Source organism: Triticum aestivum, chromosome 5A, assembly GCF_018294505.1.
Source record: "Triticum aestivum cultivar Chinese Spring chromosome 5A, IWGSC CS RefSeq v2.1, whole genome shotgun sequence".
Classification (NCBI taxonomy): Eukaryota; Viridiplantae; Streptophyta; class Magnoliopsida; order Poales; family Poaceae; genus Triticum; species Triticum aestivum.
This window is the reverse complement of record NC_057806.1, coordinates 6,448,725-6,464,543: the sequence shown is the minus strand read 5'-3', so window position 1 is coordinate 6,464,543 and position 15,819 is coordinate 6,448,725. Positions and strand designations below refer to the sequence as shown.

At 44.5% G+C, this 15,819-nt stretch overlaps 1 protein-coding gene across 2 annotated transcripts; it reads right to left on the bottom strand.

The window, feature by feature from the left end:
* Positions 1–1,965: 1,965 nt before the first annotated feature.
* On the bottom strand, positions 1,966–14,594 carry LOC123101960 (uncharacterized). 2 transcript variants are annotated; one of them, XM_044523209.1, is made up of 12 exons: positions 14,291–14,594; positions 13,049–13,204; positions 12,818–12,964; positions 12,564–12,715; positions 9,766–10,047; positions 9,534–9,664; positions 5,103–5,220; positions 4,900–4,992; positions 3,864–3,941; positions 3,672–3,759; positions 3,512–3,583; positions 1,966–2,958 (listed from the first exon to the last, which is right to left on the bottom strand). In XM_044523209.1, exons 1-11 carry the CDS (start codon positions 14,526–14,528, stop codon positions 3,555–3,557), a joined length of 1,512 nt encoding a protein of 503 aa, XP_044379144.1. In that variant the 5' UTR covers positions 14,529–14,594; the 3' UTR covers positions 1,966–2,958; positions 3,512–3,554. The 2 variants fall into 2 exon arrangements, with proteins under 2 accessions (XP_044379144.1, XP_044379145.1); XM_044523210.1 differs by having other exon boundaries at positions 1,966–2,893.
* Positions 14,595–15,819: the final 1,225 nt, after the last annotated feature.

Here is a 15,819-nt window from a genome sequence, read left to right as displayed (position 1 = left end):
AGACAGCGACCCGGATTGGCAGATCGAGGGGGTCCAGAATACTGTTGCCATCGGAACCTCCACTAATCCGGCCGTCCTGCAGCTGATACAGCGACTCGGTCTCTCCGGTTGAAGACTCGTCATCAGAACAGACAACGGTTTCCCCATCAGATGCCGGTCCATCCTCATATTCCGCTCAATGGATGACACCTACGAAAACATGCCTTGCTGCGGGCTAAACCTGGGCAGGGCTTGCACGCTGAGCCGTCTCGATGATGTCGGTGTAGGTGTCCGGCTCAGGGCCCGGTTCGCCGATCTTGTCGATGAAGACGTGAATCCCACCAAAGGGGACCCGGTACCCGTATTCAATTGAACCGGCCTCGGGACTCCATCCTGCGTCGTTAATGTAGAGCTTGCCGCGACGACTCTTCGTCATCCGGCCCACAGCGTATCCCTTGAGTCCTTCGAAGCTGCCCTTCAAGAACTCGAAACCATCATGCGATAGCCCCACGGAGGGCGCCAACTATCGTCGTTTTGTCACGGCAGATGTCCTCGTGAAAGGACTTAGTCGTGGATCCATCGCTACGGGTTAGCTTAAAGGGGTTAAACCGAACAAGGGACACGCGGATTTTTATACTAGTTCGGCCCCTTCGATGAAGGTAAAAGTATACGTCTAGTTGTGTTGGTATTGCTAGGGTTTCGATGACCAGGGAGCGAACCCGCTTTGCCTGGCTCTCGAGTTGTTGTGTGTTGTCCCTCAACCGTTACCGAGTCGTCCCTTTATATACATAGGTTGACGCCCGCCGGTTTACAGAGTCCCGAGGCTGGATCATAAATGTGTCCGGTTCGGTCTCTATTCCTTCTAACTTACAATACAAGTTACATGAGAGAGTCGGTTTACATCTACAGTCCTTAACTCGCCTTTGGGCCTTGGGCCTTCGTAAAGCGCCACCATCCTTACGTCTTCATGGGCTTCCATCTTTATAGAGTTAATCCGGCTACTCCTGACCGGTTTACGTCCAGTAGTGATTTTTATACTAGTTCGGCCCCTTCGATGAAGGTAAAAGTATACGTCTAGTTGTGTTGGTATTGCTAGGGTTTCGATGACCAGGGAGCGAACCCGCTTTGCCTGGCTCTCGAGTTGTTGTGTGTTGTCCCTCAACCGTTACCGAGTCGTCCCTTTATATACATAGGTTGACGCCTGCCGGTTTACAGAGTCCCGAGGCTGGATCATAAATGTGTCCGGTTCGGTCTCTATTCCTTCTAACTTACAATACAAGTTACATGAGAGAGTCGGTTTACATCTACAGTCCTTAACTCGCCTTTGGGCCTTGGGCCTTCGTAAAGCGCCACCATCCTTACGTCTTCATGGGCTTCCATCTTTATAGAGTTAATCCGGCTACTCCTGACCGGTTTACGTCCAGTAGTAATATCCCCAACACACCCCGAAAGTTAATCTAGCAATAAGGATTATTACTTTATGGTGTGCATTTTGGTAGCTAGGTTTATCCAGAAACTCTAGAAGCCACATAATTAAAATTTGCCAAAACGATTAGAGGACGTCTAACTTGATGCAGAAGTCAGAAGGGGGGAAGCTCATCATGATTTGCTTGAGACTGGAGCCGCTGCGCCTCTTCAAGCTTGAAGGGGATACGCAGAGTCTTAAGTTTAAAACACCCAAGATTCATGAGTTGTTTAGAAACTAAAATTCTGGCCGTGGTGACGTACTGATGGCGCCATCTCGTGAGGTTTGGAACAAAGCAAAGTGCGCCGACCACTTAAGATAAAAGTTCTTGCTCCCAGGCAAAATCCAATATATTTTGAAGCTAGAAGTTTTTGAATTCAAAATTCATTTGATAATTTTGGGTGAAAATATTCCGGAAACTCTGAGATTTTCTCCACACCGTTTTTCCCGTTCCCTCCTGGAAAATAACCAAAATCGAAAAGAAAAAACCTTGGTAAGTACTCACTCTTATCCACATGATCTTGAATGGAAATAACAATAATAATAATAGCACACTGTTTCAGTTATTTGATTATAATTACTTGTGTTATCCAGCTACTTGTCTTGGCATAAGAGTAGGAACCACAAGCATATATTCATGTTTGGTCTTAAACCGAGGGTTGAACCAAAATCTCGGTTCACCGAATTCTCGCTTAGCAGTTCTCCAAATGACCAACCGGTAATCATTTTTTGAAAACCATATTTGTTCAAAACCCGAAGAACCGAACCGGTCGGTTCGGTTTAACCGAATGCCCAGCCTGACCTGTCATCTTGATAAGGAAGGAGGAGCTCACATCCCACAAACTTTCTTGATCCAATCAGCAAGTCTGAAGGATCACATGATGTACCTTTAGCCTGCAAAGTCGCACGTCAGTTCAGCAGCATTATGTAGACTCCGCAGAATTGCATAGAGATGCCTGGGCCTGGCCATGGCCACCATTCTGCAATGTCGCAGGACTCATGGGCAAGGGAATCAAACATGCTTGCTTCCCACAATGGTTCAACATATGATGGACGGAGCAGAGTGGTGGTGATGAACTCATCCATGATAATTCACACAATGGTGCAAAGTTTGAGTTTGAGCACACAATGGCTTTCCAACAGTATGGTATGATTCCTTAAAACGCCTGGAGCCAGAGAGGAGACTACCTGAAAACTCAGTTACAGTTCTTCGCGCTTGGCTTTTTGAAAACTTCATCATCCCGAGCTATGTGGCTGCTACGGTCCAAACATTTCAGTCTAGCATACAGATAGGATGCGAGTTTCACACCACTCAACATAAGTGGTAGCCAATAACATGTTCTACACTAACGTACGGGTTATGCTCTAAGCTAAGTTGCTTCTACGGTTCAAAGGCACCATAATTTGAAGTTCTTGTCTGACAGCAAAAAAGATTACGCCGAACTTGATCTGTAATTGGCATGCAAGGGTTAGTTCCATTAACTCATCCATGAAGGTCAGCAGCAGCCAAGTGTCTACACAAATAAAAAACATCAAAGGTTCGATTAGATAGATCTTTGGCTGACGAGAAATTCCTGCATAAATATGGCAACACGAGAGTGACTCTCTACAGACCACAGTAAGACCACTACTGTGCAATCTTAATGCATATAGAACAGCAAGTTCAAGGTGAGATAAAAAAAACATTACGTTATGAAAACATTGTAGATGGGAGATCCTGAACCGGATTATGAGCTAATTAAAAACTCTGTCTTACAAAGGAGGATGTAATCAAGTCTCTGTCTTCATCCATGGAGGAAAGACTAATAAGCGAGGCGGTCATGTTTCGCTAGCGACCAAGGGTTAATTGGCTAACTAAAGGTGACGCAATTTTTACTGCATTTTTTCATTTAAGATGAAACGAGATGGCAAGGCAGAACAAAGCTAAATCCGTAAAGCATACAGACGGAACAACCTGTTACAAACAGAATGAAGTTATTTACCACACATAATATCTCCTCTAACCTCCCAATTTGTGTTCAAACGTACTGAATCTAAACAGAGGGGAATATGAAAACTTAAGTTTACCTTTCTCGAAGCTCAAGAAACACAAAAGACTCACATGACCTCTTTATTCTTCAATCGTGACAGGATAAGTGCCTACACAAATAGTAAAAACATCACGGTTCCATTAAATATGCAAAGTTCAAGGTGAAAATGAAAACGTTATAAAATGCGAGGTGTTTACCTTCTATAATATCCTCTCCAAAATCTGATACAACTACAGTCAAATTTCTAGTTCTTCGGCAAAGTTTGGCAGCATTAAATATAAGAACCTATAAAGCAATCAATAGAATTTAAGTTCTCAAAACATCTTTCTCATAGTGCTTTGGTCAGCATGAATTAAGCAGCTCATAATTACAACATAGGATTGACTTACTGAAACATCTTTTTCTGCATATAATTTATTTCTCTGATCAAAATGATCCCAGCAGATGTCTACCAACATGCTCTCCAACTGGCAAAATAGTCAAGTGTGTCACATGAAAGAATATAAATATATGTAGAAAATACACCCTACAACCAGGAGCCTCTCATGCTTAACGCCACATACGATCCTAGTCAACCCATCCTACACGGCCCACACTGGTCTGTCAGAAGATAGGGCGGTGGGCTCAGGTGATGTTGAAGATTATGAACCCCTCATCATGATACCTATAAGTCGCAGGTCATCATGAGCGCGCTGGGGTGATCATCAATGCACTTGTTGACCCCGGGTATTTTAGAGACAGCATAAGAAGAGATGGTTGTTGAGTTCACCTCTGTTTTTATGCTTACACCGCATGGACAATTTAAGAGGTCCGCAAACAGTTCTGCTGCTCGAGAAATCAAGCTGACAGGGAGGATCATGCCCGTCCTTTACCGCTCCCGATAGCCACCATGATTCCCCGAGTACCCGTATTTTCATAACAGCGGGCTCTGACATACCCCTAGTAGGCCCATCTTTAGCGGAACCAGGGAAAAAAATCATATCCTGTACCGCTGACAATAATGGCTACAACTCTAAAGATTTCATATAAAAAACACCTCCACTAGAAGTACAATTCAACATATTTACACCCTAATACTATGTACTCTTTTTAATCTTAGCAAAAGGGTAAATGTGTGCCAACCGCATAACATACACTATGAATTCTTGCATCCAATTGATGAGAACAGCCAGCCTGGCATACCTCACGTGCAGATAGTTATCCATGCAGAAAGTTAATCCATCCAGCCATGAAGCAAGGAGGTGGCTAGACTAGTCTAGATTATCTAATTAAGAATGCACGATAACTTGCTCTCTATTGGATTATAGCACAACTCATCAATCCAATCTAGTATATACGTGGGAGATTAAACCTACAGTTGATTAGAGTAGCTACATTTGGGTTGTAGCAAAAATTTAAAATCTAATAAATACACAATGCACAAACCTCAACCGTCGTAGAAACATATTTTCCATTAAAACCTTCAATAACGTCACCTTTGCGGATTCCCAGTTTCTCGGCATACGATCCTTTTGACACCTAATGTTTAATTAGCATGATTACTCCATAATATACATATGAAAAACAGTTCCTGAAGAAACTAATAACAACGATAAAATTAAAATAAAGGCGAACACCGCTGTCTATACCTGTTGAACAATGAGACCGGACTCAATGTTATGCTTACGCTTCATCCTCTCGATACATACAGGGTCTAAAAGCTTGATGGAAGTAAAGGTCATTCCAAGATGCAGCCGTGGCATGCACCTATACCAAATAAAATCGAGACCAAATGTTACAAAAACTTTAGAAAAGAACATCTTAGAATTATTACTCTTATAAGACATTAGTTCATGTTGGCGCAGCCCGGGGAAGAAGAAGACACACAAGTCTGGAGGTTGAAGAAGACGCACACACAGAGTTAGGCACCGCACACAACTTGTGCCACTTTTCTGTATTTTTCTCTCACTAGATGCAACTGGTTACAAGTGCTTTTAAAGGGAAACATGCACACACGGCCAAGCCACACACCGGCTTGATCCGTATTTCACTCTCCACTAGCTGCATGTACGCACGTCCAGCACCAACAGGCCGAACCTCCCGCAACGGCCACACGGCTCGGCCATTTTCTTTACATGCATGTAGCTAGACGCTAACTAACTCTATCTTGACCATCAGTACTTGCCTACGTAGGCCACCTCTTCACTACGTGCACTAATGCCCTGATCACTAAACACATGATTAGTCCCAGCAACACGTGAATGCATGTACTCAACTACTGGCCGCCAGTCCGCCCGCTACACTGCACTCTCTCTATCGCTGCGTGCTGTCTTCTCTGCAGACATGGTCACTCCGCCATGTTTACATGCATACAACTAGCCGGAACTAAATCGACTACTAGAACTAAAATCATGCAAACACAAATAAACATGATGAATACCTAGACAACAAGGTAAACTCTATCAGTTCAAACCCTGCTCAAAAGAGTATAATGCCAGAAAAATTGGACAGCGAAGTAACCAAAAGAAAAACTGAATCTTTACATCAAATTTAGATACTATACCCTAGATACAAAAAGTTTACGAAACATGCAAAATTCAATGAAGTGACTAAACTTGGACAATACAACAAGACAAAGGAACAAAAACCGCCCGTTGATGATCATGTCGCTAACTTCCTCTATGATAATAACCTGCCACTATGCATCGTCAATTCAAGAAGCTAGGAGATTCTATTGGATTCCATAGGGCAGTATGGTCCTGATTATAGATCACGAAAGTTACTATGATGTGGGGATGCCCATTGCTTGAAAGGGCAATGCCAAGACAGATGATTCCAACTGAAACACATGTTGGCATGGAAAGAATATGCCTACACATTCATGTCAGATGGGTGGACCGACATGAAGGGACGCCATTTTGTCAAGTAACTTATGGATACTCCAGAAGGTATCATCTTCTTGGTGTATGATAATGTATTAATGTCTCCGTTGAATCATTTGATGCAACCTTGGTAATGAAGTTGCTAGAGACACAGATTGATGCAATTGGAAGAGAACAAGTGGTGCAATTTCAGTAGTTAAATGAATGGGTTGATGTTTATGCCAAACCTGTTTATCAAGGTGTTGGTGTTGCATTGACTTGGGGTGATGTTGATCTCAGCCATGGGTGGTACGGAAATGCTAAGAGGGTGGGTCTTCCAAAGGACTGCTCATGGTGCTACCAGTCGACTCATAGACCCGCATATCATTTATGCTAGGAACAGTCACCGGCGGCGGAGCAGCGACCCCCGCCTACCTACCCTTCCTCTGCTCCTCCCAATTTCCTCCGGTGGCGGGCAGTTTTCATGGCGGCGCGGATGTTTCCTGTTTCTGCGAAGCTGAACGCGAGGCCGTGAGGGTGACCGGGTGAGGGAGAGAAAGAAGAATGGGCTGGGCTGCAGCGTTTGCGCAACTGCACTTAAGGCCCAAAGACCACGAGCACGCTGCAGACCACCGATACAACCGGATCCAGCCCCAATCGACCCCCGAGCACTAGCCACCATAGATTAAAATAGCCCGTGAAATAGCCGCGATAGCTGCACTATAGCTGCCCTGGAGCCTCGCCGCTACGCTATGGTTGCTGCCGCGAAATCCTCCACATATCCCTCCAAATGACTCAAAAATCAGTAAAACCCTCCAGAATCATCTCTCCCACCAGAAAAATTTCTGCTATTTGCCGCGATTGCCCGCTATGGCGGCCGCTATAGCTGCTGGGAGAGGCCGCCGCGATATCGTTTCTCCCGCGATTTTAATCTTTGCTAGCCACTCACTGCTTCCCCGCCCCACTACTGTGCAACAAGTCTCTTGTGTATTTTGATTTGTTCTACTCTTTGGCTCATACCCTTACTGAATACTTACTTAATCAGTGTATGAATTATAGTGCCAAGTGCCAACACCGCTCTAGGCTAAGCTATGTCGCAATTGATCAAGTGCTGGCAACAAAGTGCTTTGTCTGGTTAATTCTAGTAAAATGAGCAGACACGTTACATCCAGGTATTATCAATACTGTATTGCTGTATGCAACATTTAAAATAGCTTCTGATGCTAAAGTTGCACTTTCGATGTCATACCACCAAGAATTGTGCTAGATCAAGTGGAATCACATGATGAAGTATCTTATTGACTTTTGAAAGAACATGACGTGCCAAGATATCGAACACAAAATGCATGGAGCAACAAGAGTCCATTTTATCAGTAGTTTCTAATAACTTTTTATGCCTTTTCATGATTTTGGTAGTTGAATGCCACGACCTTTGATTCAGTACACGCGTATTTGCATCCAAAAAAATTGACCCTAAATGTTCGCCCCGGCTAGCTTCAATTCCTGGGTCCTCCACTGGCTAGGAAGAGGGTGCGGACAGTTGATGAAGAAGAGGTTGAGGAGCAGCACAATGAAGATACCATGGTTGAGGGTGAAGATGAGATGAAGAACTACTAGGACATGGACTGCGACGACGACAATGGAGGAGAAAGGAGAAACAAGGTGTTGTTGGACCAAGCCATGAAGTTGGTGAATTTCAATTGATTGATCAACTTGATGTTTTAGTAGGGCCGAAGGATATGATGTGATGGAGGGATGAAGACATGAAGTGGAGGGAACTTCTGATTCTGTTGCCCTTTGTCATTGGGAACTTCTTTGATGCATTAGAGCAACTCCAACGCAAGGACCCAAACGGACACCGATTTTGTCCGTTTCGTGTCCGTTTGGGTCACCTGTCCGCCTAGTGGACATGGGGCGGACAAGCCTTGTATCCAACGCACGTCGACCCAAACTCTCCGCACCGCCCGCCCCTTCCTCTCTCCCTCGCGCCGCCCCTCCTCTCCTCCTTGCGGATCCCCTCCCCCGCGAGATTTTTCTCTGCTCGCGCCTCTGCTGCAGCCAACCTCTGCTCGCGCCGCCGTCCGGGCCTCGAGCCCCAGCAGGAGCGCGCGGAGGAGCCCTGCGCCAGTGGCCTCGCTAGGGCGTGGAGGAGCGGCCGAGCGCGCCGTGGCGACCTGCTCCGGTGGCCTCGCGGCGGCACGGAGGAGCGACCGAGCGCGCGTCGGTGATCTGTGCCGACGGCCTCGCTGCGGCGCGGAGGAGCGGCCGAGCGCGCGTCGGCGACCTGCACCGGTGGCCTTGCTGCGGGGCGGAGGAGCGGCCGAGCGCGCGGTGGAGACCAGCACCGGTGGCCTTGCTGCGGGCGTTGCAGTCGCTGACATATGGGACCAGGGGCGGACACGAGCGGGCGACAGCGGTGGACGAGAGTGTCCGCTTCTGTCCGCTTCGTACCCATTTGTTCCCAGATTTGGGTCAGGTTTGGGTCGGGGACGGACAGCAGGCGGACACGGACGTCCGTTTGGGTCGCCCTGTTGGGCCAAGTTTTCTGTCCGGATGACCCAAACAGACAAAATGGGTCCTCCCATTGGAGTTGCTCTTATGGACTAGTTCTGGATTGTGCTGCCTTTTGTCATTGGATACTTCTTTGGTACATATTATGAACTCAGATGAGGTCACTTATAATAGTGTTTACTATAATATTTATAACACATGGTAGTCAATGACTAGTATACAATTAGGCACGACTAATCTTAGCGAGTCTCAACTAATCCACAAGTCGGTAACCCGACAAATCGACTCAATTTTACTAGTTGTATTTTTTTGCCTATAATGTTCTCCACTTGTAGCCACCTAGGCCTCACGTACATGATTATGCTAAATCAATTTTTAGCAATTCATTCGGACATAATAATAGCTAAGAAATCACAGTTCAAACATAATTTTGTGGGGACATAATAGTAGCTAAGAAATCACAGTTTAAACATAATTTTTGGTCATGCAAATTCTATGCAAGAATGGACAAACACTAAATGTAGTAAAAAATGAAAACTTAGCAAACAGTATTTGTACATACAATAATTATGGGAATATATAAGTCAAGCATGAGATTACTTTTTTAATCATGTGAGTTTAATTTCAACAAAAAACAGAAGGCAGAAAACCAATAAAAAATACATTAGCACTCGCAAAGAACTGAAGTGAAAGAGAGAAAAGACGTACTGGAAACTCCTCCAGAAATCTAAACACTTGTGTAATATGCATGAAGGCACAAAACTCTCATTTATATGATTGTTAACCAATCCCACAACCTTCCCTTCTAAATTAATGATGGGCCCTCCATCGTCATGCAACTACAACATAGTAACAATGACAAACATTGGAATTTGTAGTAAAAATAGCAACATTGATTGAAATATATAACATAAAGTTGAAATCAAATTATATTACATACCAAACGGTGACGAGATTCATCAGAGGAAAAATACAGGTAGTGACATCTCTCATGTCGGACTGGAATTTTGTATTCCACCCTACCATGAGTTATCTTCAAATCCAAACTTTCATCATCTCTTCCAAGTCTGAAAACATCTTGACCCGAATGCACCGTGTCATTAAAAGTGGGCAACTCAACAGGTTTGTGCATTGTAACCTCATAAAGAGCAATTTCATAATGCTCCTGGAGGTACAGGAGACTGCCTCTTGCAGTTGTGCCATCAAGCAAGTGAACAATGACCTGAACGGCAAACGGCAAACGCAAAATTATGACACTATTTCCAAGATAATTTTCACAATTAGTAATTAAAAAAATGAGCACCACAACAAATCAAATCATCCTTTTTAGTACACTGTATACATAAATACCAGCTCACTTTTAATTGGTAACTAGCTACCAGTTTAGCAAGCAAGACATCATAAATAATTTAATTTGAGAGGCAACTGATGGGGAACAACAAAACGAAGGGGGAAAATTAACTCAAAAGTCAAATCCAAAAATGAACAACAAAAGTTGAACTCAGAAGTCAAGTCCATTGAATACAATTGACAATGATGAGTTCAGGCAGATGGTTCAGGCCATTGGTCAATTTGGCCCAGATCTAGATCCACCTAGTCAATACGATCTCCGTGAGCCTTTGCTCAAATCAGAGTATGCAAGAACCAAGAGTGAACTCAAGGACCGAGAGGTTGAGAAGGGCGAGAATGGCTGCTCTCTCATGACTGATGCTTGGAATAACATTTAGAGGAGAAGCATTATGAATCTGGTCACACATTGCTCGGAAGGTGTTAGCGTCATCTAGTCAAAGGAAACCTCAAACCCGCTGCATACAAGTGAGATGATCTTCAATCTGGTTGATAAGACAATTGATGAATTGGGTGCTGAACATGTGGTGCAGGTTGTGACCAACAATGCTTCATACAACATGAGAGCTAAGGATCTCTTGAGAGTGAAGAGGCCAAAGATCTTTCGGAGCTCGTGTGCGAATCAGACTGTCAATTTGATGATCCAAGCAATTGGCAACCTACCTAAGTTCAAGAAGACAATTGACCAAGCCAAGTCTTTCACAATATTTGTGTATGGCCACCATCACACCTTCTAGTGCATGAGGTCCTTCACCAAGAAGAAAGAAATCGTAAGGCCCGGAGTGACCAGATTTGCTTCCCAATTGCTCACTTTGCAAAGCGTTGCAGACAAGGCTGATTCACTAAGGAAGATGGTGGTATCCTCAAAGAAAGGCAAAGATGCAACAGCCATAATTTTCAACAAGCCCTTCTGGAAGGGTGTGAATCTTTGCATCAAGGTGTTCGAGCCATTGGTGAAGGTCCTCCGGTTAGTTGATGGTGATGTGCGGCCCTCAATGGGCTTTGTGTATGGAGAGATTGTGAAGGCAAGAAGGGAATCAAAGTTGCCTTTGGCAATGTCGAGGTGCGCTACAAAGAAGCGTTAGCTATAGTTGACAAGAAGATGAAAGATAGGCTCGATGCCCCACTGCAGTTGACTGCTTATTTGCTGAATCCACACTACAGCTATGCAAATGAGAGCATATTTGATGTTGCTGACATCAATACAGCCTTCTATTCTTGTGTGGAGACATTATATCATGATGATGAAATCAATAGAGACAAAGTTGTGAACTACGAAATTGGCGAGTTCCAAAGCAGAGAGGGATCCTTTGGAAAGAATTTTGCTGCGACTTGCCAAAACTTTTGAGTACAATCCTGGTTAGTCATTACTCATTTGTCATTTCACTTAATTACATATTTAGTCAAGTACTCAAATTCCTATTACCTAGTTCCTGACTATGAAATTCCTCTTCCTAGTTGCTTCGCGGAGACTGTATGGAGGTGAGACACCAGGCTGAAGGACATGGCTATGAAGATCCTTTCTTTGACCTCAAGTTGTTCTGGCTGTGAGAGAAACTGGAGTTGTTTTGAGTCTGTTAGTCTCTAAAACTGGAATTAGTTCAATGTTTTGTCAAGTTCCTATTATCTAGTTCCTGACTAGTAGCATTGGCACTTGTAGATACATACCAAGAGGAGAAATCGCCTTACAACAGACCGCCTCAATAAACGTGTGTACATCCAGAACTCAAGTGTCCAAGAAGAAAAGGATGAAGGAGAGGAAGAACATTGATGTTCTCCTAAGTACTGACGCATCCGAAGCACGAGGCTTCTTGTTTTGAGAGAGGAGATGATAATGCTTTCATGGTGTTTCGTGATGGAGATGAAGGAGATGGCAATGGCATACATTGGAGTGTGAATGGAGATGCTACGGGAACTAGTGAACTGCTTGAGCTTCGTCGGAGTGCAAGAGTTAGAGATCTTCATGATGAAGAGTTTGAGGCCGACGAAGAAGAACAACAGGAGACAGATTTGGAGGAGATAGATTACGAGGGTGATGAAGATGAAGCGGTGACTGGACGCACCTATTTGGATGAGGAACTGAGGACAGATCCATGAGCATGCTACTTGGCTGCTTGAGCTGCTGCTTGGGCTGTTGCTTGGCTGCTTGGGCTAGCTGCTTGAGCAACATGTCATTTACCACTTATATTATTATGCTTGCTGTTTGCACCTTCTTGTGTGAACTGCTGAACCTTATGTGCACTTTAGGCTTTTACTGGCTATTTTGCTTGCTATGTAAACCTTATGCGTATTTACTATGGTGTGAACTGCATTTAGGATGGTATTTGAATTACATACATGCTATGTTTCTTATTTTCCTGTCCACTACCGAATTAATGTTAAGAAGCTCACCCGAGCATCACAGTGATATTTTCCTGTCCACTGGTTCATCACCGAGGGATCCTGTTTGCGAACCAGGTGCGCAGATGTCAAAACAATGGCGGTTTTCTTCTCTTCATCCTGTTGGAACCACAACCCACAGCACTTATTCAGTGGCACGCGGCCTGCAATTAAGGCATATAAGTATGTGTTAACTAATTAGGAAACGAGTCGCAACACTTAGTTTCCTAGCAAATGTTGATCAGATGTGACAAAATTGCTCATACCGAGAGAGGAGGAGAGCCTAACGACGGATCCGGATGCAAGAAGCACCGCGTCTTTTGCGGTTTCACGGATTGGAAGAAGCCTCCGCTCATTAAACAGACACGAGTGCGGAGGGCCGCGAGCCATGGTGAACAAAGCATACCGATGATCTAACATATGATAAAATTAATCATAAGATTGATTATGCACACATGATTAGCGTGTTAACGAGGAAACAAGGAAATTAATTTCACCTTTTTCTGCGTTGTATTTGGCTTCGGCAAGCTCAAAGGCGTGATGTATGCCCGGATGGGAAGCTAGCTCGTCAGGGATGTAGGGTTCGTGGAGCAGAGGAATGGGGGAACCGGAGGATTCCTCCGTCACGGACTCGACCACATCATAGACACGCTCTGCAGAAGAACAACCGTCCAGCAGGAATAAGTAAACACCAACAAACATAGAGATATTTGGATTTTTGCCACTTTGTTCACGGCATTTCGCTAATTTGCCACTCCGAAGAATTGATTCACACAATTGCCACTTAGATCATTGAACTCTTGATTAGCATGCCACTAGGTCTTCTTTTATTCCATTTATTAATTGTTTTTTCACATTAACAGGGGATGAAAAGACCAACTTACCCTCAGGGTATCTACACATAATTATCTAGTTAACTGACCGAGGGATTCACTTCATACTAGGCGCTCGCTTCGCACTTGAGGTGCTTGCCTGCTCACTGCAGCCGACTGCTCGAGGTCACCATGCCACCCATGCACTCGGTGGTCGCTCCTCTCGCTACCTGGTCACCCCGTCCGCTTGCTAGTTGTGGCGCTCGCCTGCTCACCGTCGCTGCTCTCCCAATTTGTCGCATCTCATTTCAGGATTTATGCATTCCGATGCTTATCAACTAGGGAGCAGGTTAGGGATGAAGAATGTAGTTTCCATAGATTCGATATGTATGTCATGTGATGCGGAGCTTCGTTGCGAGGCATGCAAACTCTATAGATTTCTGAATTGGAGATCAAATCAACAAAACAAGCGAAAGGCAGAACAAAATTACTTCAGAGAAAGATCAGATTCCATGACTCAGCCACAGTACTGGATGATCGGCGGCACGCGGCGTCCAAGCGATGGGTGGCGCAAGACGCCCAGCCTATCCGTGGCACACTCTGTCGAGGTGACCGACGGCTCATGACGTCCAAGACACCGGCAGTATGGCACAAGCACGATATACTCGGCGGGCAGCGCGCGTATGTAGATAGACACGTGGGCAAGATAGTATTTTCGCCAGTTTTTCAATGTGAACAATAATTAAACCAAGTAAAAGAGGAGCTAATGGCATGTTAATCAAGGATTCAACGACCTAAGTGGCATTTGTGCGAATCAATTCTCCAGAGTGGCATATTAGCGAAGCCCCAGGAACAAAGTGGCAAAAATTCCAATTCTCTCATAAACATGGATGCCACAATCTTGTGAGGAAATGGGGCGAAAATCACCTGATTTTGCTTCGGATTGAGGGGCATCGCCACGCTCAAAGGCCGCAAACATCGCTGAAGGAGAGGCCTCCTCTGCCAGGCTTCTCTTCTTGGCTTCCCTCTCCGTCTCCAGATCCGGATTCCCCCTCGTGCGCCGCCTGCCGGCCTTGGGCATCTTCTCACCTTGTGCGCCACCGCCTCCCGCTCCCCTCTCCTTCTCCGGATTCTCCCCCGTGCGCCGCCTGCCGACCTTCGGCATCTTCTAAGCTCGTGCGCCGCGGCCTCTGCACCGGAGAAGCCGGACGAGGGTTTGGGGAATTGTTTTTTTTTTGGGGGGGGGGGGGGGGGGGGGGGGGAGGGTTTGGGGATTGAGGCCTCGAGGGAGAAGAGAGGAGCGACTCGATCGACCTGGGCTGTCTATGGGCCTGGCTGGGTCCTTGAAGCAATTCCTGCTTCTCTTGTTTTTCTTTTTTTGTCTAAAAAATGATTCTCTGTTTTTTATGCTAGCACAAATTCCCGTCCGTTGCAACGGGAGAAAAGTTGTCGCGTATTCAATTATGTGTAAAACACATCTTCTGTTCTCGAGAATTGTACGTGCAAAAGATTCCGTGTGTTGCAACGGATATTATAAAATACATTTGAGAGTTTGTGTGGTACTCGATAGTTTACAGTCGTCCACGGTCCGCTTCTGCCTCCCTCGCCTTTCCTCTGGTGTGAATCTTCTAGCATGCAATGTTTTTTTTGCGAAATTCTAGCATGCAATGTTGATCCTTAAAAAACGGGAAATGATATGATTTAGGCCCTGTTTGGGAGCTATGTATTTTGTTAAGCATTTCAAGAATACTTTGGTTTTTAGAAATACCGAAGTATTAATTACTTTGAGGTATTTGGCTTTAGCCAAAACTATAGTTTTATATACTTACATATTTAGGGAACTTCCAGTTTTTAAGTCTCTAGAAAAGAGGGTTGGACCTCTTTTTCCAATACTGAAGTATTGGTTCACTAGGCATAAGAATACTTTGGTTTTCGAATACTTTGACTTTAAAAATACTTCACTGCCAAACTAAGCCTTATATTCACATGTGACACTGGCCTATAAATTTTTCACCATATTATCGATCAAAAATATACGGCTTCCATATATTGCACAAACAATTGAGAAAGAAAAATATTATTGTGTTGGATCAAAATCTACTACCTTGCTTCTCAAGAAAAAGAATCTTCCTTTGAGATGCATAATTACCACTCCACATCACCACATGATGCTCAATATGAGCAAATCTTCGTGTAAATCTATGCAAAACGAAATCACTAAAGTTACTCACCAAGATGCACGATGCAATTTCAAAGCAGCAAATGAAACATAAATTTGTAGAACTTACTTAACGGAAGATAATCGATCGCCTCAACGTTTTTTTAGCTGCTATGAAACTGGGTTATTTTTATGTCTTGCATATTCTATAACTGCGGTCCTTTCATCTGTGTATCTGTCTCTTGGTGAACAAATTAAACCAGTCAGTTGATCCCCAAGTCTGCACTCAAATCCCCAT

What these genes read in the sequence shown, in the direction of transcription:
- LOC123101960 (XM_044523209.1), bottom strand. Translation starts at nt 14,528, where the DNA reads ATGCCGAAGGTCGGCAGGCGGCGCACGGGGGAGAATCCGGAGAAGGAG. An exon ending in TAGGCTCTCCTCCTCTCTCG is followed by an intron (nt 12,716 to 12,817) that starts GTATGAGCAATT and finishes CCTTAATTGCAG; the next exon opens with GCCGCGTGCCACTGAATAAG. An exon ending in TGGAGAGGATATTATAGAAG is followed by an intron (nt 3,584 to 3,671) that starts GTAAACACCTCG and finishes CTATTTGTGTAG; the next exon opens with GCACTTATCCTGTCACGATT.